The sequence below is a fragment of the Rhinatrema bivittatum genome, chromosome 7 (assembly GCF_901001135.1).
Source record: "Rhinatrema bivittatum chromosome 7, aRhiBiv1.1, whole genome shotgun sequence".
In the NCBI taxonomy this organism is placed as follows: domain Eukaryota; kingdom Metazoa; phylum Chordata; class Amphibia; order Gymnophiona; family Rhinatrematidae; genus Rhinatrema; species Rhinatrema bivittatum.
Window position 1 is genome coordinate 133,229,723 of NC_042621.1, and position 27,860 is coordinate 133,257,582.

The window sequence follows — 27,860 nt, forward strand, 5'->3', positions numbered from 1 at the left end:
GGCGCTTAATACCCCAAAACAAATAAGTTTCATACCTCTCTTTCAATGCATATCCAGCATAGCTCTCTGCTTCAACGGCAGGGGGTAAAGAGGAAAAGAGGATTTATATTCAGGCAACAACCAACAAGGACTGAATTACATAGTCTGTGTAAACAAATAATTATGAGTGTAGCTTGCTTGTTATGGCGGCTACTACCCCAAATCAGTTAAACCTGATACTTCACTTGGAATACATATCCAGCGCAACTCACTGCTTCAAAGGCAGGGGGGAATAAAGAAAAGAGGAATTATATTCAGACAACAACCAACAAGGACTGAATGGCACAGGCTGGGTAAACAAATAAGCGTGGGATTAGCTTGCTTATTGCTGCAGTTACTACCCCTAACCAATTAAGCTAGATACTTCACTTAGATGCAGCTCCAGCACTGCTTTCTACATCAATAGCGGGGGTGGAAGGTAACTAGAACCAAAAAGTTACTAATAAGGGCAAGAGTAACAGATAAGTATGAGAAAAAAAAAAGTGTGAAAGTTTGCTGGGCAGACTGGATGGGCTGTTTGGTCTTCTTCTGCCGTCATTTCTATGATTCTATGTTTCTATGTCAGCCTCAGTGAATTTTTAGGGAGGATTCATATCCTGAAAATATTCACTCCAAGTTCCTAGTTTTCAGGTTTGTTTATTCCCATTTTTTCCCATGTGCCAAATTTGGAGACATTTTGTTCCTTTTTGGTGAGTTATTTTTCCCATGGATGGAAGATGAAGATCTTTTATGTAATACTTTCCAACCTTCGATATATTGAAAGCATAAATAAAGGGGAAACGAAAGTACAGATGAGAAGGGGAAATTCAAAAAGAATGAAAGTTAGATTCACTGAGGAATTGGCAGAAAAGAATGAAATAGGAAAGAAAATATGGCTGGGAGGGCAGTTTTCAAAGCTTTTTATGTGGGTAAACACAGGTTTATCCACAAAAAAAAAAAAAGCCCTTGGAAAGGTCCCACCATCCCATGTCCCCTTGTCCTGTTCCACAAGACATGTACTTCTATCTGTGTATGAAAAAGGGACAGGGTTTGGTTTGAGGAAGGAACACACGCACGAGGTTTCTGGCTCACAGTTTGCATCTGCTGCAAAACAGGTCTGTGGTCCACAGGTACAAAACGTGCCAGTAGGGAAACGAGCAATCTGTAAGCTGCACCGATGGACTAAACGTTGCTCCCAAAAATATCAGCGTGACCTACGTATAAAAGTTTTAAAGTATTGGCAACAAGAAGCTGCAGTGTGTAAGGTTCCTATGAGAATCTAGAAGCCCCTGTGTTCTTGATGCAGTGGAGGGCCCTGTAAAGTTTAGAAGTATGTGTGTATATGAGTTATATGCAATTTGTAGCAAGGTATAAATCAGCTATAGAAAAAGCTAAGAAAACACATTTTGGTAATAGAATTAATCGAGCCAGTAATCATGCCTGTGAGTTGTTTCGAATGGTGAAATTTTTGAGCACGCTCAGACACAAGTAGTCTTATTGATCAAAAGGTTTTGTTAGTACCAGCACAATGTGAAAATTTTGCTCTCTGTTTTGAGGATAAGATGAATGTTCTTTCATTGAGTTTTCAAATCTCCCTTTAACTACTGAAACAGGCTGCTGTGAGGTTAATTGGGTGGAATTGCAAGTCGTTTCTACAGTTGTTGAGTTTTCACAGACAATTGCACATATGTATGATGCTTCTTGCCCGTTAAATCCCTGTCCTACTGCAGTGGTAAAGATGGTGAGAGATGATATTGCTTCTTCACTTACAAAAATTACTAACTTCTCTTTGACAGAAGAAACTTTGCCTGATACTCTTCAGTATGCTTCTGTTGTCCCCTTTAAAAAAGAAAAAAAAAGTCATTAGATCTGAAACGTTGTGCAAACTACCATCCAATATTGGCTTTGCTTTTCTTATTCAAATTGATTGAATCTGTTGTTTTCAAACAGCTTAATGAATATTAAGCGCTCCACTTCTACAGAACTGCGACTCTACGATCTAAGAGAGACTTTTACGCCCACCGTATCCATGATATGATTTTCGATGCGAAAGTGCTCTTCTCTTAACGTCTCAGATCTCACTAAATCTACCACCTCATCAATCCCGGATGATCTAGCGAAATCAAAAGCCAATGATCTGGCCATCTTCTTCCAGAATAAAATCTCCAATACTCTGGCTAGATTATCCTCTAACCCTAACACACTATCTTCAGTTCCTGCCTACCGCCACAACTCGGATGCAGTGTTGGATTCGTTTGAGCCCACTTACACTACAGAGGTTGAAACCCTGCTAAAAAGAATGAAACCCTCCACTTACCCGCTAGACCAAATTCCATCCAAATTACTGCTTCAAGTACCAGAGTCCATTTCCAAACATATAGGAGATATCATCAACTGCTCTCTCTCACAGGGAATCTTCCTGGACGCTCTCAAATTGGCCACCCTTAAACCTATACTTAAAAAACTGAACCTGGATCCGGACGACCCTAATAATTATCGACCTATATCTAACCTGCCATTCTTAGCCAAGATCATGGAGAAAGTGGTAAATAATCAATTATCAAATTTCTTGGAAGAATACAAAATTCTCCATCCATCGCAATACAGATTCCGGAAAGAACATAGCACTGAATCCCTCCTCATCTCACTTTTAGATCAGGCATACCTGGGCCTTGACAAAGGACGCTCCTTCCTGCTAGCACTCCTCGATATCTCCGCTGCGTTTGACACAGTAAACCACGCCTTTCTATTAAACCGTCTATCAGATATAGGAATCACAGGATCCGCCCTCAGTTGGTTTAACTCATTCCTAAGTAATAGAGGTTATAAGGTCAAAATCAATAACAAGGAATCTCCTCGCACCAACTCTCCTTTCGGAGTCCCCCAAGGCTCCTCCTTATCTCCCACTCTGTTTAATATCTACCTCCTCCCCCTCTGCCAACTACTCACAACACTAAAACTGAAGTTCTATATATACGCAGATGATGTTCAAATTTGGATCCCCATCACTGGCTCCTTGGATTCCGCAATCAAGCTATGGGATTCTCACTTACAAACGATCAACCGTCACCTTACAGATCTTAACTTGGTGCTTAACACTGCCAAGACAGAACTCCTCCTTATCACTCCAGAAGACAGTCAACACCGACAATAGTCGTGCGCTAACATCCAAACCTCTCATACTAGAGACCTCGGAGTCATCATTGACAGCCATTTGAGCTTAAAGAAATTTGTAAACCATACTACCAAGGAGTGCTTTTATAAATTACAGGTGCTCAAAAAACTTAAACCTCTACTATACCACCATGACTTCAGATCTGTTCTCCAAGCCATCCTTTTTCTCTAAGGTCGATTATTGCAACTCTATACTGCAAGGTCTGCCCGCTGCTACAATAAAACCCCTCCAATTGCTTCAAAATGCGGCAGCGAGAATCCTGACCAACACCAATCGGAGAGAGCACATCACGCCTATATTAAAAGATCTACACTGGCTCCCAGTTAACTTTAGAATACTCCACAAATCACTCACAATTATTCACAAATGCATATACCATCAGACCCCTCTTGACCTGCTTCATCCGCTCAAACTACACACTACGGCCAGACCGATAAGGGACGCTTATAAGGGATCGCTACACGTGCCCCCAAACAAAGTGGTACACAGATTAAACTTCAGAGATCGGGCATTTTCAACAGCAGGTCCCTCCATCTGGAATGCCTTGCCCCTGGACCTCCGACAGGAAACCTGCCTTCTGACCTTTAAAAAGAAACTAAAGACATGATTGTTCGGTCGAGCCTTTCCGTGCACCTAGACCAAAATTTACATCACTGAACATTAATGTACTGTTTCGTTACGCGTCACAAAATCAATCATTAAGTCACATAAATATGTCATAATTTCCAGAAGTAATCTTAGAGATAGGCTACCTAAGCCACTCTCACTCCCTCTGTATATAGTATCCAATTGTATTTCCCCCTCTTCTTTTCCAATCCCCAGTTGTTCGCCCATGTTACAATGTAACTTTATGCTTCCGCCAATATCTGTCTCATATTAATTTTGTTTGTTGGCGATGTTATTGTTAAAGCTTTGTTCTATGTAAACCGAGTTGATTTGATCTGTATCAAGAAATTCGGTATAAAAAAAGCCTTAAATAAATAAATATATATATAGAGAAATTTCCCATCCTCGATTCTTATCAATTTAAATTTTGAAAATGTTTAAACACAGACTTTGCTAATCTCTATGGTTGATATTACAAGACATGGCTTTAACTCAGGGCAAAGATTTATTCTTATTGGTCATTTCTGCGGCCTTCGAGATGGTTAACCATGAGATCTTGACTGGCCGTTTGATAGTCTATGGAATCTCTGAGAAAGTTCTTGCCTGGTTTACATCCTACATATCTAATTGTCAGCAGCAGATACATATTGAAAGTGGTACATCTACCTGACGTATGATTCAGACCGGAGTTTTGAAGGATTTGTCACTGTAGGCCACTCTTTAATATCTATTTGGCCCCACTTTGTTGGCTGTTATGTTTTGGCGTAAATTATAGATTTTACTGCAATGAAATATATTTTTTTCTCGTATTAACATCATGGGCCTCTACTTTCCAGCATGTGATTTATGTCTTTCAGCAATAAAAACCTGGTTGTCACATAACTGACACTTAACTCAATATTGCAAAGACTGAAATAATGACCCTGGAAAGATTCCCTTCAAGTGATTAAACTTACTTCTTCCACTTTTGAGGGTTGTGAGATATTCATCTCCTCTCAGGTTAAGAATCGGGGAATTATTTTAGACTCCAGGTTGACCTTGTGACCTCAAGTGAAAACTGTTGTTAAAGCCACCTCATGACTCTATAGATAGTCCTGTGGGGTTAAGGCTCAGTTTCTCATCTTGGAAACTGTAATTTTTTTCTTTTCTCCGCTATACCTGGTTTACGGAAAGTTTTTTTTGTATTTCCTTCTTGTACTATTCCGGAATAGACATTATAATTAAAAATAAGAATTCTTTGTAATTTTAAATCTCTGTTAGAACCATCACATTTTCAGACAGTTCTGCAGGCTTTAAGCTTTACAGGGATTGACTACCGTAATTCTCTTTGTTTAAGGGCCCCTCTATCTACACTGTAAGCTCTCCAGATCATGCAGAATACTGCCGCTCGCATATTGGCTAGCACTAGTTTTTGGCACTATATCACACCAGTTTTGGTGCACATACACTCTGCTCTTCAATGTAACCTTGATTAAGATAGCAAGTCTAGGAGAAACCCGTGAGGGCATTTTTTATAGCAGATCCAAACCTCTGGAAGAGTCTCCCTAAATTGTTGAGAACAACTTTTATATATAAAGACATTTAAGAAACTTTTAAAAACGTATTTGTTTCAAGCGGCTTTTAATCTTGAGTCTGCTTAAACTTCAGTGCATTTTGGCTCTTTATTGGTTGATTCTGTTAAATGTGTAGTTTGTTCTTTGGTTTTATGCATGTACTGTTAACTGCTTAGTGTTTAAAATAAAAAAAAAAGATATATATCCTGTAGTATAAGGCTTCTAATGAAGTTGTAAATGCTCCTGTATGTGTCCTGCAGTGGAAGACCCTCCCTTGAGATACAGTGAATCTGCCATGAGACTGTAGATGTCCGTGTGTGTGTGTGTACAGTGCAAGATAGGGCTCCTGGGAGAATCTCTGTCATGTATGGGTTCGTCCTCATTCCTTGGAGGTTCTAGCCTGGAATTTGCTATAGTTTTCCTGCTGTCAAGGGCTGTGAGATCCAGAACGCCAAATTATTTGATTTTATCCATTGCTAAGTCTAATCTTTTCCTTGCTGTTCTGTAATCTGTATTTGTTTTTACTTTGTGTTTCAGCACTTTTCATTTAGTAGGTAGCACCTCTCTTACTAGCAGCAATACATTCTAGCTGTGGTGTTCAGAAATGTCCTGTCTTTTTCTAATGTTTGCTTCTCTGTGTGTTTCTCATGTGTAGATGAGACCTGCCAGAGCCAAGTTTGATTTTAAAGCACAGTCACTAAAGTAAGTATCAATAAAACTATTTTCTTTTTTCATTGACCCTCCATTTCATTGACAAATAGATATAAATGTGAAGGATCTGGAGTGTACGTGACATCTCAGCAGATTGTCTTAAGATTTCCTGTAATAGCCTTGAGATACATATTCCAGTAGTTTTACCAGCTTTCTTCTAGCTCGCTTTCTTTATGAACCATGCCGGGTTTTTGGTGATAGTGCTACCACCAGGTTCAAAGGCTTTCTCCTCGGTTTCGCACACAGGTTGGGTAGTGATGCGGGAATGTAGTTATCCTGACTATAATCTCCGAGACATGTTTCAGTAAATAATGTCTGGATCAGTATTAAGCCTCAGTCTTCCTTCCAGAAACACATAGGGACGCAACCTTGGCAATGAGAACAGAACGTGAATCACGTTTTCAGAGCAGTGGGTCACTAGGGCAGCAGATTTAAGCCCAGTTTGCCATGGGGAAACCTAAAAAATATCGGTGATTCTGTGATTTGCATGCTGGGAGAAAGGAAGCGAAGGAACTGTTCTGCTGTATATTCCTATTGCTCTCTCTCTCTTGTTTTCCAGCAGCCAGCAGCTTCAGACTCAGTTTAACTCACTGCTGTATTTCCCTCACAATTCGCTTTGGCTCACTGTTTGTACTTTTCCAATACCAAATGTGTTTCTGGTTAACCCCCACCTAGTTCTTAGCAAGCAGGCAGTACATTAGTTGATAAGGATGTGCAGGCTCAATATTTTTGTTTTGGTTTGTTGTTTCATTTTGGGAAGTTTGTTTTTCAGTTCATTTAATTTTTTTTTTTCAGTTTGGTTCATTTAATTTTGGTTCATTTAATTTTTTTTTTCAGTTTGGTTCATCTCCTCAACAGAAAAAAACAAACCCCCCCAAAACCAAAAAACACACCAAAACAGGCCTCCCCAAACTCTTCCATTTCTTCCTGCTCTTCAACAAACACTTGGGTTCCGGGTCGAGCCCACCAGGACCTGTATGGCCTGTGGCTGACCGTCCCTCTGCGAAACTACCTTCAGGGCCTGGGCCTACCTGGCTGGGCTGAGCTGTTCAGCAGGGACCTCCCTGAATCCCTCTGAGGCTTAATCTTTAGAGATCAGCAGAACCAGCTGAACAATGCCTGTTCGTCCCTGCTCCCACCAAGCTCTTTTAAAAATGGCACAAGCTGTCTGGAGGACGGTTTCAAAGTGACTGACTAATTTTAGTCCTGTATTTGGTCATTAGTTAACTAGTAATCAAAAATCATAGATTTAAAAGACCAATACATTAAAAAAAAACAACCCAAATCTAGTCAAATTTAACAATCTTTACATTGAGACATTCCCACTCCTTAATCAGCTTTTAAGGTTTTAGCAACTCAATAAAATAAGATGCAGACAGGAGTCTAGCAGTGAGATGGGGACTATCCAGTCTTTTGCATTGAGTGTCACATATATGATTACCTACCTGTTGGTGAGAGGTTGCATGTGTGCACCTGGTGGAAAGGGTTCCTTGAGGACCTGGGTGACAGACCTGGAAGAGCTTGGGCATACAGAAAGGTACATAGAGAAGGCTTTCAGGGGTATAGTAGAGCAGTCCCAACTTCAATCTGGCAACCTTGTGATGCTTTGGAGGAGCAAGGTCACCTGGCAAGAGACCCTCACCTTGACGTGGCAGAAGTAATCCTGTACCTGGGATCTGCTCTCTTGGTGAGGCTCTATCCTTTTGCACCAAGGATGTGTCTCTAGGAGTCCATTTCCAGGAGGAAAGGGTTAGTTTTAGTTAATTTTATCATTAAGAAAGTAGAAAACTGAGTGACTGGTGGGCATGAGGATCACTTGATAATTTGTCTGCCTGGTACAAAGGTAGTCTTCATGTCACCTAGATAAGATTTTAGAGAGTGCTGCGGAGGAGCTTGTTTTCATGGTACATGTGGGTATCAATGACATGGGTGCAGGAGGGGGGTTCTGGAGACTAAATTTAGGTTTCCTAGCGTGTAGCCAAATGGACTCAGGACCAATGGGTTATTTATTTAATTTATTTAAAGTTTTTTATATACCAGTGTTAGTGTGTACATCACATCGGTTTACATTATAACAGTAGCTTGGAAAATACATTAAACAGGGAAATAATAAGGTATGGGCCGTGTGAACGTATAGAGAGGCATAGAAATATAGAGTAACTGGCAGAAGGTTCTGAACCTAAGAAGATAAGGTTCACGGTGCCGATTCCTAACATATTGCAACTATTAATACATAACGAGGTAGATAACAATAAACATATGTTAATTATATACAATATGTACAAGAGTCCATAGATGTACAGATTTGCATGGTATTAAGGATAGGGGCGTAGTATGTGCTCTTCTGCTAGCAGATGGGAGACGGAGTCAGATTTCAAAGCTGACGTCACTCTAGATATACCCCTGCAGTAACCTCAGCTCTTCAGTATCTCTCAGTCTCCTAGCAGATACGGACAATACACACACTAGAATAGTGTTAAGAATTACAGCAAAGAAGAAACAAAATTTACCTTAAAGAAGATCGAGCCCCGCTCTCCTGCGGTGATACCTAAGGGTCCCTCCCCCCAGTCGAGAATTCCTGAGGTTAATCTCCAATATCCCTCAGAGGTGTGCCTTGGTCCGGTAGCCGGTTCGGAAGCGAATTGGAGAAGTTAGCCAACAAATGGGACGAATCCCCAGTACCTCGGGTACCAGAAGATAGGAGTAAAAGATCTCAGTGTCCCTCCCCCAGAAGAACCAAGGGCAGTTCACCTTTGTCCACATGTTTATTCACCCCTTCAAAAAAATGTAGGAGATTTGTGAGTCGAGACTTCTCTTGGGTAAATCCATGCTGGCTGTGTCCCATTAAACCATGTCTATCTAAATGTTTTGTGATTTTATTCTTTATAACAGTTTCCACGATTTTTCCCGGCACTGAAGTCAGGCTCACTGGTCTATAGTTTCCTGGATCACCCCTGGATCCCTTTTTAAATATAGGGGTAACATTGGCCATCTTCCAATCTTCAGGTACACATAGGCACTCACACACACAGACACATACGCACGTGCCCTCAGAGACACACACAGTCTCTCACTCATACACACATACAAGCTTATACATATACATTCAGGGCCTCCTATTTTCATCGGGCCATGGTGGTATGAGCTCCACCATGGCCCAACGGCCTTCCTGCTTGGGAGGTGGAAGCGGAAGTTGTGTGCGGGCACAAAAAAATACAGGCCTCTCCTCCTCTTCAGCAGCTGGCAGGTTGAGCTCCACCGGCAGTCTTTCTCCTTCTTCAGTGGCTTTGGCCTCTCTCCTTCCTTGCCACCGGTGCTACAATACACACACACACACACACACACACACACACACACACACACACACACACAGACATGCTCTCTCTCACATTGACACACACACACACACACAGACATGCTCTCTCTCACATTGACACACACACACACAGACATACTTCCTGTCCTCCTCCCCGTCAGAAGCACAGCAGCAGCCTCCTCCTTCAGCCCCCCTTGGCAGTCAGGACTCTTCCTCTTTATTGAGGCCTTGGGGGCTGCTGCTGCTCTGCTTCCTGTGACAGAGAGAGCTGCTGTTGCTGCTGCTTCTCCTACGCTCAATCGCCACATGGGCAGAGTGGATGCTGTCATTGCCTGTGACGGCGGGGTGCGCACCACTCTTTCTGCTGCTTCTTTCCGCCCGCTTGGACCCAGCACTTCCGGCCACACAGGCAAAAAGGAGAAGCAGCCATGCCATCGCCGCCCCTCTAAGTGGCTGCCTACTGCTTCCACTAGCCCCAGACCCACCGGCAACGAGGAAGGAGAGAAACCGCAGGCCGCTGGCAGCTGAAGAAGGGGAGAGGCTGCCAGCAGAGCTCATCCTGCTGGCGACCTCTGTCCTTCTTTAGCCGCTGGTGGCCCTGTGGCCTCTCCCGCTGCCACCAGCCTGCCACCCCCTCCCCAGGTGTGCCGCTCCGTGCAAATGCACGGTATGCATACCCAATCATGCCGGGTCTGAGGGGAGGACTAAATAGCTAGTTTTCCAAATGGAGAAAGGAAGTTAGTGGAGTGCCTCAGGAGTCTGTACTGGAACCAGTGCTATTTAACATATTCATAACTGATCTGGAGAAAGGAACTAGTGAGATGACCAAATTTGCAGGTAACACAAATTGTTTTCGGTTGTTAAAATAGCAGCGGATTGTGAGGAACTGCAGAAGAACCTTGTGAGACTCTAGACCGGGCTTCTAAAATCTAATATGGTCAAGTGCAAACTACTGCATGTAGAGAAAAGTATTCCCAACTACAGGTATATGATGCTGGGTTCTGTGTTAGGAGTCACCATCCAGGAAAGAGAGCCTGGAAGACCTTGTGGACGATACCTTGAAATCTTTGGCTCAGTGTATGGTGGTGGTTAAAAAAAAGCAAATAGAATGTTAGGAATCATTTGGAAAGGAATAGAGAACAAAGCTAAGAATATCATAACGCCTTTTTTATAGTCCCATGGTATCACCGCACCTTTGGCATTGTGTGCTGTTCTGGTCTCCCCATTTCAAAAATGCCATAGCGGATATAGAAAAGGCATAGAGAAGAGCGAAAATAATGGTAACGAGGATGAAATGATTCTCTGAGGAAAGGCTAAACAGATTAGGACTCTTTAAGTTTGGTAAAGAGATGACTTACGATTAAGATTTATAAAATTATGAGTGGGGTGGAACAGGTAAATGGGGAACAGTTATTTACCCTTTCAAATAACACTAGGACTAGGAGACACTCCATGAAACTAGCAAATGGTAGATTTAAAACCAACTCTATGCAAGGCGAAGCTATGGAATCTTGCCAGAGGATGTGATCAAGGCAACTAACGTAATGAGGCTCAAAGGTTTCTGAAGGAAAAGTCCATAAACAGTTATTAGTCAGACTTGGGGAAGGCCAGCGCTTATCCCTGGGAGTGATATACAAGAAATAGATCAGCTCTTGGGAATCTGCCGGGTACTTGTGACCTGGGCTGGCTGCTGTTCGAGTCAGTGTGCTGGGCTTAATGGACTTTGGTCCTGACCAAGCATGGCACCTCTTATGTTCTTAACATATTGCCATGTTACAGGAAATTAGAAAACTGAAAGAGAAGCGTATCAAGAGACGCACAGATGAAACAATCCATGCTGTGGCTCTGCTGCACAAGGTAAATCCCTTTCCACATTTGGAACCTTATGGAGGAAGAGCTTGTGCAACTGTAAGGGCTTTACCTCATCAAACGTGTCAGTGAGAGCCACAGCTGCCTCCCATCGGCTCCTCCAGATGTTCATTCTGCAACGCTCCTGAAATCACCTTTGTATGACATCTCCTTACTGACCCCGCTCCCCCCCTTCTGGGGATGGACCCCTGCTGCCCCTTGTAATGACCGCTACTCCCTCCTGAGCCTCCCAGTGATGGAATGTTCCTAGATACTGTACCCCCTCCTGACAGGGGGGTTGCAGTGAGAGGGTCTGGTGCTGGTTTGAGAGCACAGTGCCAGTCTCTCGGAAAGGTTCAGTGAAAATTGGATCAAGCAGACGATGTAGTTAGTGGACCCGGGCCCAGAGGCAAGGGCACTATTTCCTGAGCTGGATAGGGAATAAACCACCTAGGTTTCCACTCTGAACCCCTCTGACTGCTGCCCAACTTTGTTCCCAGAAAATCTCACCAAAAGATAAATCAAACTCGCAACTTTTATTTTTTTAATTATTTTTAAAATATATTAATTAAATCAGGAGTCCATAGGCTTACACAGCCAGGTTTCAGCAGCATTTATTTCTAGACCGATTTATTTTTTAAACTATTATATTACAAAATATGCCTTCCAGAGGTTATGTAGTACTTTCCCCCTAGCTGCATCTTGTCACTCAGTGACTTCCCCTTCATGCATATCTCTCTTACATTGGTTCTGAGTAGGTTCCCAAAAATCAATCCACTATGATTATCAATTCTTACCACAGTTGAGTTATTACATTATCCTCCCAGATAATATAAAGAATACTATTTAAAGGCTTGATAGGGGTCCATGGATTCCTCAATATAAAACCTCTGTAGAGGTATTATATTGAGGAATCCCTCCCTTATGAGGAAAGACTAAACAGGTTAGGACTTTTCAGCTTGGAGAAGAGACGGCTGAGGGGGGATATGATAGAGATGTTTAAAATTATGAGAGGTCTAGAACGGGTAGATGTGAATCGGTTATTTACTCTTTCGGATAATAGAAAAACTAGGGGACACTCCATGAAGTTAGCATGGGGCACATTTAAAACTAATCGGAGAAAGATCTTTTTTACTCAACGCACAATTAAACTCTGGAATTTGTTGCCAGAGGATGTGGTTAGTGCAGTTAGTATAGCTGTGTTTAAAAAAGGATTGGATAAGTTCTTGGAGGAGAAGTCTATTACCTGCTATTAAGTTCACTTAGGGGTAGATTTTAAATACTTGCGCGATCACGTACATTTGTTCGCGCACCAGGCGCGAACAAATGTACGCTGGATTTTATAAGATACGCGCGTATCTTATAAAATCCAAGGTCGGCGTGCGCAAGGGGGTGCACATTTGTGCAACCTGCGCGCGCCGAGCCCAGTGCGCGCTGCCTGTTCCCTCCGAGGCCGCTCCGATTTCAGAGCGGCCTCGGAGGGAACTTTCCTTCGCCCTCCCCCCCCCTACTTTTGTCGGCAAAGTTACGCCTGCTGAAAGCAGGCGTAACTTTGCGCGCGTCGCCGGCAGCCCCGCTCCGTCCTCTGGTCCCGGGGGCTGGTCCGGAGGCCTCGACCACGCCCCCGGGCCGGCGCCACGCCGCGGCCCGCCCCCGAAACGCCGCGTTGTTTCGGGAACGCCCCCGGACACGCCCCCCGCCCCTTTTTGAAAGCCCCGGGACGTACGTGCGTCCCGGGGCTTTACGCGCGCTGGCGGCCTATGCAAAATAGGCACGCCGGCGTGCGCGGGCCTTTTAAAATCCGCCCCTTAGAGAATAGCCACTGCCATTAGCCATGGTAACATGGAATAGACTTAGTTTTTGGGTACTTGCCAGGTTCTTATGGCCTGGATTGGCCACTCTTGGAAACAGGATGCTGGGCTTGATGGACCCTTGGTCTGACCCAGTATGGCATTTTCTTATGTTCTTATGTTCTTAACTTCTCACGCTCAGGTCTTCCTGAATATTTCTCCATAGGGAGAAACACCTCTCCAGCCTCGGGCCCTTTCTCTTCATAGGAAAAACTCATGCAGATCCACACTCCATGAGGGTCCCTGAAATATCCTCCTGCCAAACTTCAAACCCAGGATTATATAGTCTGAAAATAAACATTTCCCCTAGAGGATCTTTCTTCTTTTAAAGAAGCCACACAAATTAGAGTTCAGCTAGCACTCTTCTGATGTAATGGTGTAATTTAACCATACACGGTGATATAGAATTGTTCCATCAAGAGCATTTTTTCTATTCACAGCACTCAAACCATTCTCAAAATATTTGCAAACTCCTAAGTAGAGGTTAATTGAACTCCCCCCACCCAAAATCCTTTCCAGGATACTCCTCAGTGATATAGGACTCCTTCAGGGGCCCCTTCTTCAAATATTTATTGGGTTAGCCAGTTGGGTTAGCCAGGACATGTTTTGGAAGGCCTATGTTAAATATATTGCCATATTCAAAATGAATAGAGAAAACCACTGAGAACTGGGCAAAAGATATGCACATGTATTAAACTGGTTGTCAAGATGCAATACGTAATAATAAATAGCTTAAGTTCTGGGTTGTGTAGGTGGCACGTGGAATACCACCATAGTCTGTAATGGGAGTCTGCTTTTTGTTATGTTTATTCATTATTTTACATACAGAGAAAAAGTTTTAGAACAGTTTTTGTATAAGGCAATTCAGGAGAGATTGAAAAGCTACAGAGCATCTTGGATACACCAGAAAAATGAGTTGGACTGTAGCAAATGAGATTAATTGTAGATAAAGAGTAGAGTTATGCAGTTGAACATAAATAAATAGGAGTGTGCACAGACATTTTCTCATTTTGATATTTTTTCTTTTTTTTTTCCCCACTTCATTTGTTTGTTTTTGTTTCTTTTCATTTATATAAAATAAAAAATAAAAACCCCAAACAAAGGAAATAAAAAAAAAAAAAACTAAAGGGAAAAAACAGAAGGAAAAAAAGTAAGGCCTTGTCAGAGAAGACACAAAAATAAATGCCTCTTGGGCCTCCCCTCTTGTGCTCCTATTACCTTATTTTTCTTTCTTCTTGGAACAGGACTGATCCTGCTGGTGGTATGCTTAGAAATGGCTCTGAGCCTGGCCAACAACATTTTGTATGGAAGAAATCAACAATGGTGCCAGTCTTGATCTGCTGGTGCCGTTTAAAAAATTTTTTTTTTAATAAATATCTTTATTGAACAGAGGCCATACCGGCATAGTACCCAAAAGCATAACGAATACAGAAAGAATAATCCATATTTAAATCCTTCCCTTCAGCATGCAAAACAGTAGAACCAAGCAATCAAGGAAATGGCCTCTGACTATGCCTAACATAATGCAATATAGTGTGGAGCCATTTTAAAATGAATTGAAATGAAACGGAAAGGTTTGTTAAAATTTCCCGTTTAGTTTCAGATAAATGCACATCCTTGTCATACTGAGGTTCATATTCCAAAACGCGCTGAGTGGGTAAGGTAGCCAGGTAACTTTATCCACATAATTCAGCAACACTTATCCAGATAAAAGTGCTGCTGAACATATCTGGATAAAGTTATCCTGTCGCTTTAGACCTGCTGTTTATCCGGTCAGGCTTATCTGGGTAACACTGAATATCTGCATCGCCATGTCTTGAGAATGCCATCAGCGCTGCCTCTTTTTTTCCTGGGGTTCATTTTGTGTCGGCAGCAATTTGCTTCAAGCAAAACATAGCTGAGGAGTGGGGGAAAAATTTCGGACTTCCCAAGGTTAGCCAGACAAACCTTTTGAATATTGACCTCAAAACCTATTTATTAGGATGGGGGGGGGGGGGGGGGTGTTGTTTTTAGGTACGTGCAAATGAGAAAACAGCTGGTATCGCGATAGACATTTGACTGAAGATGTTTGTGACGTGTCAGTGCCTGGCAAAGGCAAGCATCAAAGATCTATGGGCACCTGAAAAGGGGCAAAGACGGTGATTATAATCATGGCTGCCCAGAGGGAGAGCAAAAGGGTGATTAATCCTGAGCATCACGCAAGCGTTCGCACATGTAGGTTGTACTGTAAACACCGCCAAGAAATGGTGGTTGGCGGTCTAGACATTTTTAAATAAATAAATACATGTGTTCTGGGCCTCCAGGAGCCTTTGGCCAGCCCTTATACACCCACAGGATGAGGCTTTGGCAATCGTCAGTACTTGACAGATATACGGAAATGAAACTCACAAGACAGAAGGAACAATTGCATTAGGAAAAACTTCAAAAGCTAGGCTGTGGAGGTTAAATGGGACTTGGGGCAGCAACATTATAACACTGAAATTGTTTTTAAGAGCGCCATGCACGGATCATTGCAAGAGACTATACATGACGTCGAAACCGATAGAAGCACAGTATGAAGCTCAAATTGATTCCTTCTGCATTGGCCTTCGAAGTTATTCCCCCCTCTGCTGCCCCTTACAGGGTATTTTAGATATATAGGGACCTTCATTTTCAGTTTTTATTTTATTTTGCCTGGGAGTTTCTGTGATATAGCAGAAAGAAAGAAATGGAAAAAATGATTTTGTTATAAAGCCAGGCAAAATAAAATAGAAACTGAAAACCAAAATCCCTACAGATACAGTATGACGACATAGACAATCCGAACGTCCATACGCAAGCCCGGAGAGAATACAGCAGACGTGCATTCTTCTGGCTCATTGATTCCAATGTCATTGTGTGTTACTAGGGAGCTTCCACTACAGAAAGGAGACGTGGTGTACATTTATAAGCAAGTCGATCAGAACTGGTATGAAGGCGAGCACCATGGGAGAGTCGGAATCTTTCCCAGAACATATATAGAGGTACCGTCACGATTTTATTTATTTATTTATTTAGCAGCTATTCAATATCCCTATTATTATTATTATAACAATTCTCTGATCTAATATTTGAAAATACTATTGGTGTTTAAATGTCCTTGTTTTAGCTCCTTCCGCCTGCAGAGAGAGCACAACCCAAGAAACTCTCCCCAGTGCAAGTCCTGGAGTATGGAGAAGCCATCGCTAAGTTTAACTTCAGCGGGGACACACAGGTTGAAATGTCTTTCAGAAAGGTAACGTTTGATTGTCAGACAATCTGCTATAGGGCAGTTGGTTCTCAAACTTGTCCTAGGGGGATTTCCAGCGGTTGGGTTTTCAGGCTTATCCACAGTATCTTGGTCTGGTGTCCCAACTTCACCTTAATCCCATCTTTCTTCCAGGGTGAAAGAATCACATTAATACGATCTGTTGATGAAAACTGGTTTGAAGGGAAAATCTCCGGCACTCATCGCCAAGGCATCTTCCCTCAGACATATGTCAGTGTCCTGAAAAGACCCAGAGTGAAGAATGCCACAGACTTTCCCGATTTCCCAGCGTCTCATTCTCCCAGCAGGAGTATGACGACATCGCCACAGGTAAGCTGTGCATCTCTGACTGCTCCTTGCAGCACCTTACTGTAGCCGCTTTCTGAAATGTGCCTCTGTTTAATGTGCTTTTCCATGTCCTTGCTGCTTGTGCACAAAGTCTCCATTTATTTTTTTTCAGTAGCTAAACTGACTGAGAGGGGACTAGATCCCATTATTTATTTATTTAATTAGAACATTTCTAGACCGCTTATCAACCTCGCTAAGCGGTTTACAATAAAACATTCATAAATAAATCAACAATAACAATTAAAATCCACCCCTCTGTAATAACCCTTCCGTGATCTAGACCTCCTGTACTTAGCCTTCTGTGACATAGGGCCGGCATCTAAACCATTCTTTGACCTATGCACTAGCTCCTCTGTGAACTAGGATTTCTGTACCAACTCCTTTGCCTGTGTATTAAACTGCATGTGCTCTCAGGCCTTAATATGAGCTCCTCTGTAAATGCCATTGGAATTCTCCAGGTGACAGCTAATTGTAATTATTCAGAAGATCTCTATCATGCCTCTCAACCTATGGAGCCATTCCAGACTGAAAGTTTTCTGACTTTCTGGATATTTTTGAGGATGATGCATTCTCTCTATGAAGGAGAATGATGTGTTCAGGAGAGGTATGAATTTGCATCTATGGAGCTGAATGGTATAGGAAGAGGATGCTTTGAGCTCTGGAAGCGAATGATGTTGTTAGGAGAGCAAAGCATTGAATTTTGTTGCGGTGAACGATGTTATTGGAAGGGAACACTATTAGTTACAGCCTAATGAAATAGACCAAAGAAAAGAGAAAGCATTTAGTAACTGTGGCCCAGTGGAAAAGACAGGTGAAGAATTATTAATGGCCCTACAGAAGGAATGTAATAAGTCATAGAGGTCGATATTCAGTGCCACTTAACTGGTTAAGTTACGACAATTGAATATTCATTCACACTGAGTAGCCACCTCTTAGCTGGCTGGCTGTTTATTTGGGTAAACAGCCAGATAAGTGAGGGGTGGGATGGGGCATTCTGGGGTGGAGCTAATTATTCAGCTAACCTCGTCAGATAAGTTCCAGTTTTCAGCCCTGTCCAGCCAACTAACAGGCCGATACAGTACAGTGCGCTCCAGCGGAGCGCACTCTTAACCCGTGATTGGACACGCGTTTTCGAAGCATTAGCTTTACCCCTTATTCAGTTTTTACTGCTTTTCTGTGCACTTTCCCGGTGCCTGGAGAAATTAACGCCTACCTTTGGGTAGGCGATAATTTCTGAAAGTAAAATGTGCGGCTTGGCTGCACATTTTCCTTTCTGAATCGCGCGGGAATACCTAATAGGGCCATCAACATGCATTTGCATGTTGCGGGCGCTATTAGGTTCGGGGGGGGGGGGTTGGACGCGCGTTTTCGACGCGCTGTTACCCCTTACTGAATAAGGGATAAAGCTAGCGCGTCAAAAACGCGCCCACCCGCTCTCCCGTGACTTTCACCGTATCGGCCCGTAAATTAGCCCAGTAAGTCTAGGACAGATATTTTGCCATCCTCTAGGTAACTGGATACTGCTAACTTGCTCAGCCAGATGACTGACTGACTATTGGCATCATAGTCTAATGCAAAAATCCAAAAAGGCAAAATATCCAAAAACCACAGACAATAGGTATATAAAAAGAGTCCTTTTAGATCAGTGTAAAAACAATTTTAAGCTGACCAGATGATATTTTTTTTTGTTTACATAAAGCATATCCTCCTGTTTACATAAAGCATATGCTTTATGTAAACAGGAGGATATTCATCATTAATTCAACTGCAGAATGCAAGGTTTTCTGAGAGCTCACATTTTCTTAAAAATGAATATTATGGGCCTGATTTTAAAAACAATTTAAATGCTTAAAATTGGGCTTTACATGTGTAAAAGTCTTTCACCTTTGTAAGTGGGCTTTTGAAAATTGCTACAATATATGCCATTGAATTGAGCATAGGTTACACATGTGTAGGTGCACTTTACACGCTACATATAATATGTTAGTTACACATGTAACTCCTTTGAAAATGACCTGCACTGGGAATAATTTTGAAAGGGACTTCTGCACATAAGACATGGTTTTATGTTAGAAGTGGACTTTTATAAAATTGTCTGTTCCAATATGCAAGTATTGTCATGTTTGCACATACCGAGCAAAGGCATTCCTGGGGGAAGAGCTGGGGAAGGTTTTGGACTTGTGCACATAAATCGCACACCTACTGCTGGATTTTATGTTTCAGAAAAAAATTTGCGCGCATCAAATAGAAGGTGTAACTTGTGCAGGGTAGATTTGGTGGGATAACTTTTAAAGCTGGCATTTAAGTCTGCTTTAAAAATTGGTGTAACTTAGAGGAGGTTTTGCTGACTTTCCTGCTTGTGCTGTTTGAAAATAGCCTCTTAAAATACAAGCATAATAACATTGATCTTTTTTCCTACTGTCATCTATCACCCTGTCTGGTCTACCCTGCTGTTCTGGCCACAGTGTGTGACTGCCTGCAAGGTATCCAGGACAGCTTCGTTTTTTTGTCTCTGTCCTTGGTACTAAATCATTTTGGCTAGATCATACAAGAGCCCGGCTTCCCTCCCGCATACCACCTTTCTCACTTTTGACAACAAAGCTCTGTAATAATCTAATAGCCAGCAATACTAACATGATCTTTACCCAAACACTGACCTCCCAGGTCCCCTGGACTAGCCTGCCACACGTTTTAGCTAATAATTATAACCTGCTTCAGGGGAAAATGTATAGACAAATAAATATACAGCATGATTTTAAACATAGAATGGGCCAGAATTTCTAAAGATTTTCTCCTGTTTTCTGTCTGCGGAACATTTATTAATCACTCAGATTAACTTCAGATCTGAGCAGTGGCATTAAATTTTCTTGAATCAATAGCGTGCAGTCAAATGTGGAGTGCTCTGCAATGTCTTTTGAATACAGATAGTGTAGTAGATTTTATTAAGTATTGCCTTCTTCAGGAAAAGAAATTATTCAGTTTGTGAATGCATATTTCTCTCCTATCCTATAAACTAACAGTACAGGGATAGATTTTAAAAGGTGAGTGCGGATTTTAGATCATGCGCGCGCATGTTATAAAATCCATGGGCCGCACGCGCTAGATTTTATAATCCACACACGCGTGTGCGGGTGGCATGCACGGGGGGGGGGGGGTGATTTTAGTAGATTATACGTAGCGAAGAAATCAGGCCTTCCACTGCTGCATTTTAAAAATATTTTTGAAGACTTTGGCCAACATTTGATTCAGTAGGGTAAGAAGGGTTGGAGATTGGGCTGGTAAGCCTGCTAGATGGGTTTTTTTTTTCTTTTCAATTTTGGATTGTTAATTAACTGGCTTTATTATTTGAATATAGCTGGTTAAGGTAAAGTTATCTGCGAACATAGCTAGTTAGGTTACAAAGTTATCTGGGTAGGTATAGCTAGATAACTGTATTCAAAGATATTGAGCAGGATGTTTATCAGTTTTCCATTTTTTTATATTGGCTTCATTTTGTCATTGCTCAGATTTGCAGATAGTTTGACAGATTTATGTGTTCAAGTCATATGTTACATCTATATTTTTATAACCTTTCCTGGATATCTGATTGTTCATTACACTTTTTGTGTATTTCATAGTTGGATTAATGATTTATGTCCTGCTCTTTATTTTGTCTGAGACACATAGTCGCCTGTGTTTTATGGCATTCCTTGTGCATAGCCAATGACAATCCTTCGTCTGTCTTCACCACTGGGGCATAGTTATTATGTAGGCAGGACAGCAAAGGTGAAAACAGGGAATGGAATAGCTATGGCAATAAAACAAGATGACAAGACTTTTTCTAGATATGTTAAAGAAATGAGGAACTGGAGGGGTGGGATTGTAAAACTGAAAGATGAAAAGGAGAACTTTATGGAGTTGTAGGGTTGTAGTATTTGACTAGCCTGGCCAGTTTTGATTGAGACACTGGTGGTCAGAAGAACTTTTAAACTATATGCATGATATTTTACATCTCCCCTCCCAGGTTCCCTCCCCTATTGTAATGACCTTCTCTGCATGCGATTTGCATGCATGAATAATGCAAATAGACGCAAGGAAGGGCCTGGCACTCGTACGCGAATCGGCAGTTACGCGCGTGACTGAGCCCTTTCGAAAATGCACGCACAGGGCCCGGCTACACGAGTAATTGCCAATACGCGCACAAGCATAGGCAATCGTATGCAAATATGTTATCGCGGTTGACCAAGAAGGTGGTCAGCCATGATAAAATAATACCTCTTGGAAAAGCAGTAACTATGAGGCAGGAGGCCCGGGACCCTAACATGGGTCCCAAGGCTCCCACCTCACATTTAAAGAGCCAGGAAATTAAAACAGGGACAGTCTTGAGACTGTCCCTGTTTTAAACTGGGACAGTCTCAAGACTCCCCCCAAAAGAAAAAAAAAAAAAGGTATAAATGTAGGTGTGTGGCGATGGTCCACCTCTAACGACCAATGATAAAATCTTTTAGGGTCCTGGCCACCCCCTCCCCCTGAGAGCTAAAAAATAAAAATTGTTCTGAGCCCAGGCCCTCCTTACCATACCCACCGCCCCATGTCAAATAGACACTCTTGGCGCCCCTTCCTATAACCACTCCCACCCCCGAAAACAAATAAAATGAATTAGGGTCCACAGCCTGGCACTCCCACCTCCCGCAACCCCCAAACCTTAAATTACATTAGAGCTACCCACATTGGGGCCATTTTCAAAAATGTTGCTGACCTGACCTTGCCCCAGTTATGTGACTGGGAGATTGTTTTCAGCTGAAAATTCATTAAAGTTTAGGGGTCTAAAATTTGAGACTAGAGAAACGAGCCTAAACATAGAAATTCAGCCCTGGTAAATTTTCAAATGGGCCAGTTTTAGAGCCTAACTGCCAAACTTATACATCCAAACCCTTTGAAAATTCATGTCAGTGTATGGTCCTCATTAAAAGCGTGAGGAGTAGCCTAGTGGTTAGAGCAGTGGGCTACGACCCAGGCTTCAAATCCTACTGCCACTCCTTGTGACCTTGGGCAAATCACTTTACCCTCCATTGCCTCAGGTACAAAATTAGGTGCAGATCTTAAAACCTGCGAGCGTTGCGCAACCCAGCGCAAACAAATCTACGCCCGATTTTATAACATGAGCGCGCAGCCGTGCGCATGTTATAAAATCCATGGTCGGCGTGCGCAAGGGGGTGCACAATTGTGCAACTTGTGCGCGCCGAGCCGCACAGCCTTCCTCCATTCCCTCCACCTCCCCCCACCTTCCCCTCCCTTCCCCTGTCTAACCCTCCCCCCAGCCCTACCTAAATCCCCCCCTACCTTTTGTTGTCAAAGTTACGCCTGCCCGCGCCAGCCAGCTGCCGACACGCGAACCTCCGGCACGGTAACGCCCCCGGACCACCACCCCCGGCCCTGCCCCCGCCCATTTTTGAAAGCCCCGGGACATATGCGCGTCCCGGGGCTTGTGCGCGCCGCCGAGCCTATGCAAAATAGGCTCGGTGCGCACAGGGGTAGGTTTTCGGGGGTTACGCACGTATATTACGTGCATAACCCTTTGAAAATCTACCCCTTAGATTGTAAGCCCTGTGGGGATAGGGAAATACCTATAGCACCTGAATGTAATCCGCCTTGAAGTACACTTTGAAGTGCCGAAAAGCAGAATATGAAAATCTAAATACAAATAAATAATCCCACGCATATTAAATGTTAGTTTTCTGATGAGAATGCAGGATTTACTAAAGGGTACTAAGCCCATAGGGGTCGATGCAGTTGAATGGGCGCTAGTATTGAGCACCCGTTGTTTTAATGTACGCACAGCCACATCTGGGCGCCCGATGCAATATTTAAATTTAAATTTAAATTGGAGGTAGCGTTACATACAATTTACATCTGACGGGCACTATCGGGTATGCATTTGTTTTGGACGTGCTAATCTTGTTGCATCAGGCGCTAGTTTTTCGCGTCCAAAACGCGTGCTGGGCTGAGTGCACTTTATTGCATCGGTCCCTTCGTAAATTCTGTAGCACCAGTAATGCAAGTTACCATGACTGGTAACTCACGTACAGTACCAGTGGAAGGAATGTATGCACGTTACTCTTCCAACCGAGTGTCCCAACCACCTTCCCCCATACAGATGCTCACTCACAGTAACCTAGCAGAATATCTTAAAAAAAAAAAAAGTTCCCCATCTGCCCCTCCGTCCCTTTACTCTCCTTAGCCTAAATCAAAATTCGAGGGTCCTTAAGGCAGAACTGACGCCCAGTTGCTCCTGCTCCGCTGATACTAAAATACAAAAGAGTGCGGGCAGACCCGAGGCTTGGTGGGAGGCGGGTTGGATATTCGTCTGGGAATGGAGTTTCACTACAGCGGTGCAAAGTTGTCCGGGGCTTAGGGGGGGAAGGGATGGTGTCTGGGAATGCCCGGAGCTACTTTCCCCATTGTCGTCCTGGGGGACCTCATCCTGCTTGATATATGTGGAAAAAGTTAACTACCACCTCTTGAGGTATAGTTAGCGTTCGAAGGCTTAACATAGATTGTGAGGTTTATCGGGATCCATGCAAATGCATTTTTTATTCTATTTATTTATAAATAAATGGTATTACTATGCACTAAAATACAGAAACGACACAGAACGAAAAAAAAGTTCTTGTATTCATTTGAAAGCGACACAGAATGACACAACACATGTCATTGGTGTTTTCAAACGACAGCTCATCCCTATAAATAACCCACAAGAAATGAACGCTCTTTTCAGTGTATAGGAAGTTCTAGAACAGGAGGTCATGGGTGGCAGACTGAGAACCAGCTTAGGATATTTCTACACAAAAAGCGTGATAGAGGGCAAAAACAGCTTGTAAGAAAGCGTGTTATAAGCACAGAGGATCCTTTGTTGTGAGGAAGCGAAGGTAAAGGAGGGCTCTTGTGGTGAAGAAAGGGAAGGGAAAATGAACAGACTGGATGGGACTTGTAATCCTTATCTGTCATTGTACTCTGTATTTCTATGCTTTCTCTTTTTTTTTTTTTTGCATAAGAGGGTTAGGTAACAGAAGTCTTTGGTGAGTGTCATAGTATGGAAGGGTGATGGCTTGAACTCCATGGAAATGAATGATGTGGTTAAGATGGAGATGCACAGAAGTCTGTGGAGGAGAACCATGTGGTTAGGAGGGTGATACTTTCCACATAAAGAGTGCTGCCCTTGTAATGGAGAGTTGAGAGGGGCGTGTGTCTCTCCACTTCTTTTCACTCATCTGTTTACTTTCTGCCTTAATCTTTTGATTAATGTTTCTCTCTTTCTCCTTTTTCTTTAAGTTTCCTGGTTATGACAGGCTACATACTCCAGTCCCGCCTCCTCCACCTATCCTGCACAGGGCTCTTTCTCCAGAAGTGCAGGCTATCACCTCTGAGTGGATTTCTCTTACAGTGGGAGTAACACCTAGTAGCACCCCTGGCTTAACTCCTCCTCTGCCTCCCTTTCCTGAAGCCTTCCCCTATAACACAGACAGCATCACACCCTCTGCTGCACACAGCCCTTCCCCCCGTCTGTCGGGCAGCTGTACACCCACCTCTGCTCTCTCTCCTCTGGCCCATTGCTCTTCTAGGCCCTACTGTTCTGCCCAGACTTTCAGTGTTATCTCCCCGGATAGTGAAGACAGGCGTGTGTCTCCAGGTGATGCCAGTTCCTACAGCACTCCCTGCTCGCTAGCAGCAAGCCCTGAGGGCTTCATCTCGGAGCTCAGTGAGATCATCAGCAACCAAGCCCAGTTGCAAAGAAAGAGAGAGCACAGAGATAGTGACACAAAGGATTGGCAGTGTGCAAATAAAAGCAATGGCGAAACGCTGGCCAGTGCCAGAAAGGGATCTGAAAGGCCTTTACACCCAAAACAGGGACCTGTCCTGGGCATCCCGTAAGGAGCAGGACTTATGTCAGGACCTGCTTAGTATTGTTCAGGGACCGGACACTGAGAAAATAGAAAAGCGAGAATGCGGTAATCGACGGCAAGATACTGAAACACAGGAAAGAAAGGTACTGATGCATGCGTGTGCTGTGCTACCTAACAATGCGCTTCCAAGTAGCACCCAGAGAATGCAGTCGGTTTTCTCTTAGTGGTCATGGTTATTTCTTGTTTATGGCATAAAGAAGCATAACTTGTAGGAGAGACAGGAGAGTTCATGCTGCTAAAAACTCATGGTAGTGAGTCAGATGCAAGTTAGGATAGAACATGCAGAGATGAGGTACAGGCAGTTATAAAGCACACAAGGATCAGATGAATGCTACAAAAGAGCATGCAAACATGAGAAGCAGGGTGTACGGGCAAAAATTGTATTTTTAAATTTTGGTGAGGATTTCTTATCTTTTTGTTTGTTTTGTTTTTGTTTTCTGTGCTAGCTAGCTGGGCTATAGTGAAGATGGGGGGGGGGGGGGGTGTCTCCCCTCATTGGGATGGGGGAGGCCAATGTTTACACTAACTTGCCTGGGGGACTTCTGAATACAGTTTGTCTGCTTGGTGCTGAGGTTTAAATTGCATGGGACTCTGTAGTCTCGTGGGGTCTGCTGGCCCTGCACGGCTCGAGCTGTGAGATTGCTGGAGTGGCAGTAGATGGTCAGAATGTGATCGGAAGTCCTCCTGCACTGGTTATCGGGAACACTGAGGGAAATAGCTTGTATCTGTCACCAGGGTAAACCGCAAGTACCGGAGGAAGGATGCGATGCCATGCATGATACCCTCCAGCACTCGTTATCATGCACTGCTGGCAAGGCACAAAGCACCCCTGCCCGTTATGAATTCCCTGCCTCATTCATTCTCTCCCTTGCATACCCTCATTCAGCAGCTACCGTATGTACCCCACCTCTCTCACACGCTCTTTAATTTATTCCCTCTCTCCCTTCATACTCACTCTGTGGAATCACTTTCCTCTCATCAGTCACACTCCTGTTTGAAGAAGAGGAAGGCCATGAGTTACCATATTGACCTGATTATATGATGGGGCTCTCTTTTAAAGGGGGCCAGTTTTCAAAACTATGCAGATTGTTGTAAAGGCCGCAGGTATGTTTCCCTGTGGACTTTGCACTGTTCTCAAGTTTAGTTTAGTTTATTCACTTAATTAATCACCGTATCTTACGACTTGTAAATCAAAGCGATGCATACTTTCCCTTTCAAAAGTGCCTTGGGGGGAAAAAGTGCCTACATATGTGGTTGCCTCCCCCCATCTAACCCTGCTTCTGATACTACCTACTTCCCCCCCCCCCCCCCCGCAGGTAAATGTATGCATGGTGTTGATTTCCATGTGTACTTTTACCTGTATAAAGAGTGGGCAATTTTCAGACAGCCCTTTTACCCTGGTAAATAGCTTTTCAAAACCACCCTATATACATACATGTAAAAACAAAAAAAACAACTTTGTTTTATAATTACAATCAATCATCCCCCCTTTGTGAAATGGCCTGCCAGCAAAGATGCTTCTCCTATCACCATGCTTCCTGATCAAATTACTTCAGCTTGCTGTTCTCACCAGCAAAAGACATCCCTTCCCATGAGCTCCCTGCTCTACTTATTGTTTTCAGTCCTGCTCCTGTCAGCACAAGATTCTTCTCCTCTTTCATGGTGGTGGGGGCTGCCAGCATGTTTCTTGCACCATTCTACTGTATTGGCTAAAACAGTTATATTTATTTATTTATTGGCTTTATAGTTATATTTAGTTTACTCCTTTTCACTGGTAGCTCAAGGTGAACTACATTCAAGTGCAGTAGGTATTTCCATATCCCCAGAAGGGCTACAGTCTAAGGGAGTCGTTTTCTAAACTGTGTTGAGGCTTAATGGAATGGTAAATGCATTGTCCACCCTCCAAAAAGCCTGCTGCAACACGGGTATTAAAATGAGTTCCTTCCTATTCCCTATTTACCCATTCCACTCCACCTCTATCCCCTCAGCCATCTCTTCTCCAAAAGAGCTCTGTTAGCTAAGGGTTTCAAAGTATTCTCCAGAGTGACTCCAAGATTCTTTTCCTGGCTGACGATGCTTAGTATGGAACCCAGCATCATATACCTATAGATTTTATTCTTGTTCCCTATATGCATCACTATAAACTTGTCCACATTAAATTTGATCTGCCATTTTCTTAGTGTCCAGTCAGATGAATCCAGAACCAGTGGGTTATGCACTTCTACCAGCAGATGAGCAAACTGATGTCACAGTATAGACAACCCTGCAATCACATCAGCCTTCCAGTATTCTCCATCTCCAGTAGATTGTGGACGTGCATCTCCCTACTGGGGATTGCTTTGATTTAAAAAAAAGGAGAAATAAGGAAAATAAATTCGCCCCGCTCTCCTGCGGTGATACAAGAGGTGTCCCCCCCACCCCCAGTTGATAATTCCTGAGGTGATTTCTGTGGTCCCTCAGATGAGTGCCTTGGTCTGGTAGCTGGTTTTTCAGCCACCATGGACTTAGCTGCTAAGCAGCTAAAAAGCAGCAGGTGCAGGAAGCAGAGTGCGGCGGTGATGGCATATGACCTCTTCCCCTACAGCCAGAGACTGTCTCTGTACTCACCTGAGCTCAGGCTTAACCGGCTAAGTTTTAATTTTAATAAATAAATAAATAAATATGCATATATATATATATATATATATATATAGAAACCAAAAATCCGGCAATGTATACCTAACTAGTGCTTAATATAAATAGTAAAAAAAAAAAAAAGAGGGGGAAGGAAAAAAAGCACCTCAATTGACTATTAATTTGTTTATTCCAAATATCATATTATAAAATAGTTTCCTTCCCCCTCTTTTTTTTGGGGGGGGGGGGGGGGGGTTTGCGACCCTATAAAGGAGCAACCTTTCAGAAGACTTGACCTTTTGGTAGGTCTCAGTCCTTTTGTCCCAGACAGCCCAGAAGAGGTGCAGGCATGGGTAGTGGATCTTCTCGAGCCTCACAATGAAAGTTTGCCAACCCACCTTCGGGAACAGGAGATAGGGGACGCCTCTTTCTTCTATCAGAGGTGGATCGGGATCACATCAGATCAATGAGTCCTGGAGGTGATACAAGAAAGATATGCGCTGGAGATTTTCAGTATTCCTTGGGATGTGATCATGGTTTCTTTCTGCCACTCCCAGCAGAAGAAGCAGGCATTGGAGGATACATTGGCAGGGCTCCTCAGTCTGAGGGCTGTG

General features: G+C 43.1%; 1 protein-coding gene across 13 annotated transcripts in view; it reads left to right on the forward strand.

Moving 5' to 3' along the window:
* SORBS1 (sorbin and SH3 domain containing 1) overlaps positions 1–27,860 on the forward strand; it is a 376,150-nt gene that overhangs the window by 309,663 nt on the left and 38,627 nt on the right. For 10 of the 13 annotated variants that reach the window (XR_003857785.1, XR_003857786.1, XR_003857788.1 and 7 more), the window contains 5 exons: positions 6,008–6,054; positions 15,965–16,079; positions 16,205–16,330; positions 16,478–16,672; positions 24,002–24,716. Coding sequence is in view for 3 of the 13 variants with exons in the window: in XM_029609160.1 (XP_029465020.1) it covers positions 6,008–6,054; positions 15,965–16,079; positions 16,205–16,330; positions 16,478–16,672 (483 nt within the window). In the remaining 10 variants the exon portion in view is untranslated. The remainder of the gene's footprint in view (positions 1–6,007; positions 6,055–15,964; positions 16,080–16,204; positions 16,331–16,477; positions 16,673–24,001; positions 24,717–27,860) is intronic. The other 3 variants (XM_029609160.1, XM_029609159.1, XM_029609158.1) reach the window with 1 other exon arrangement.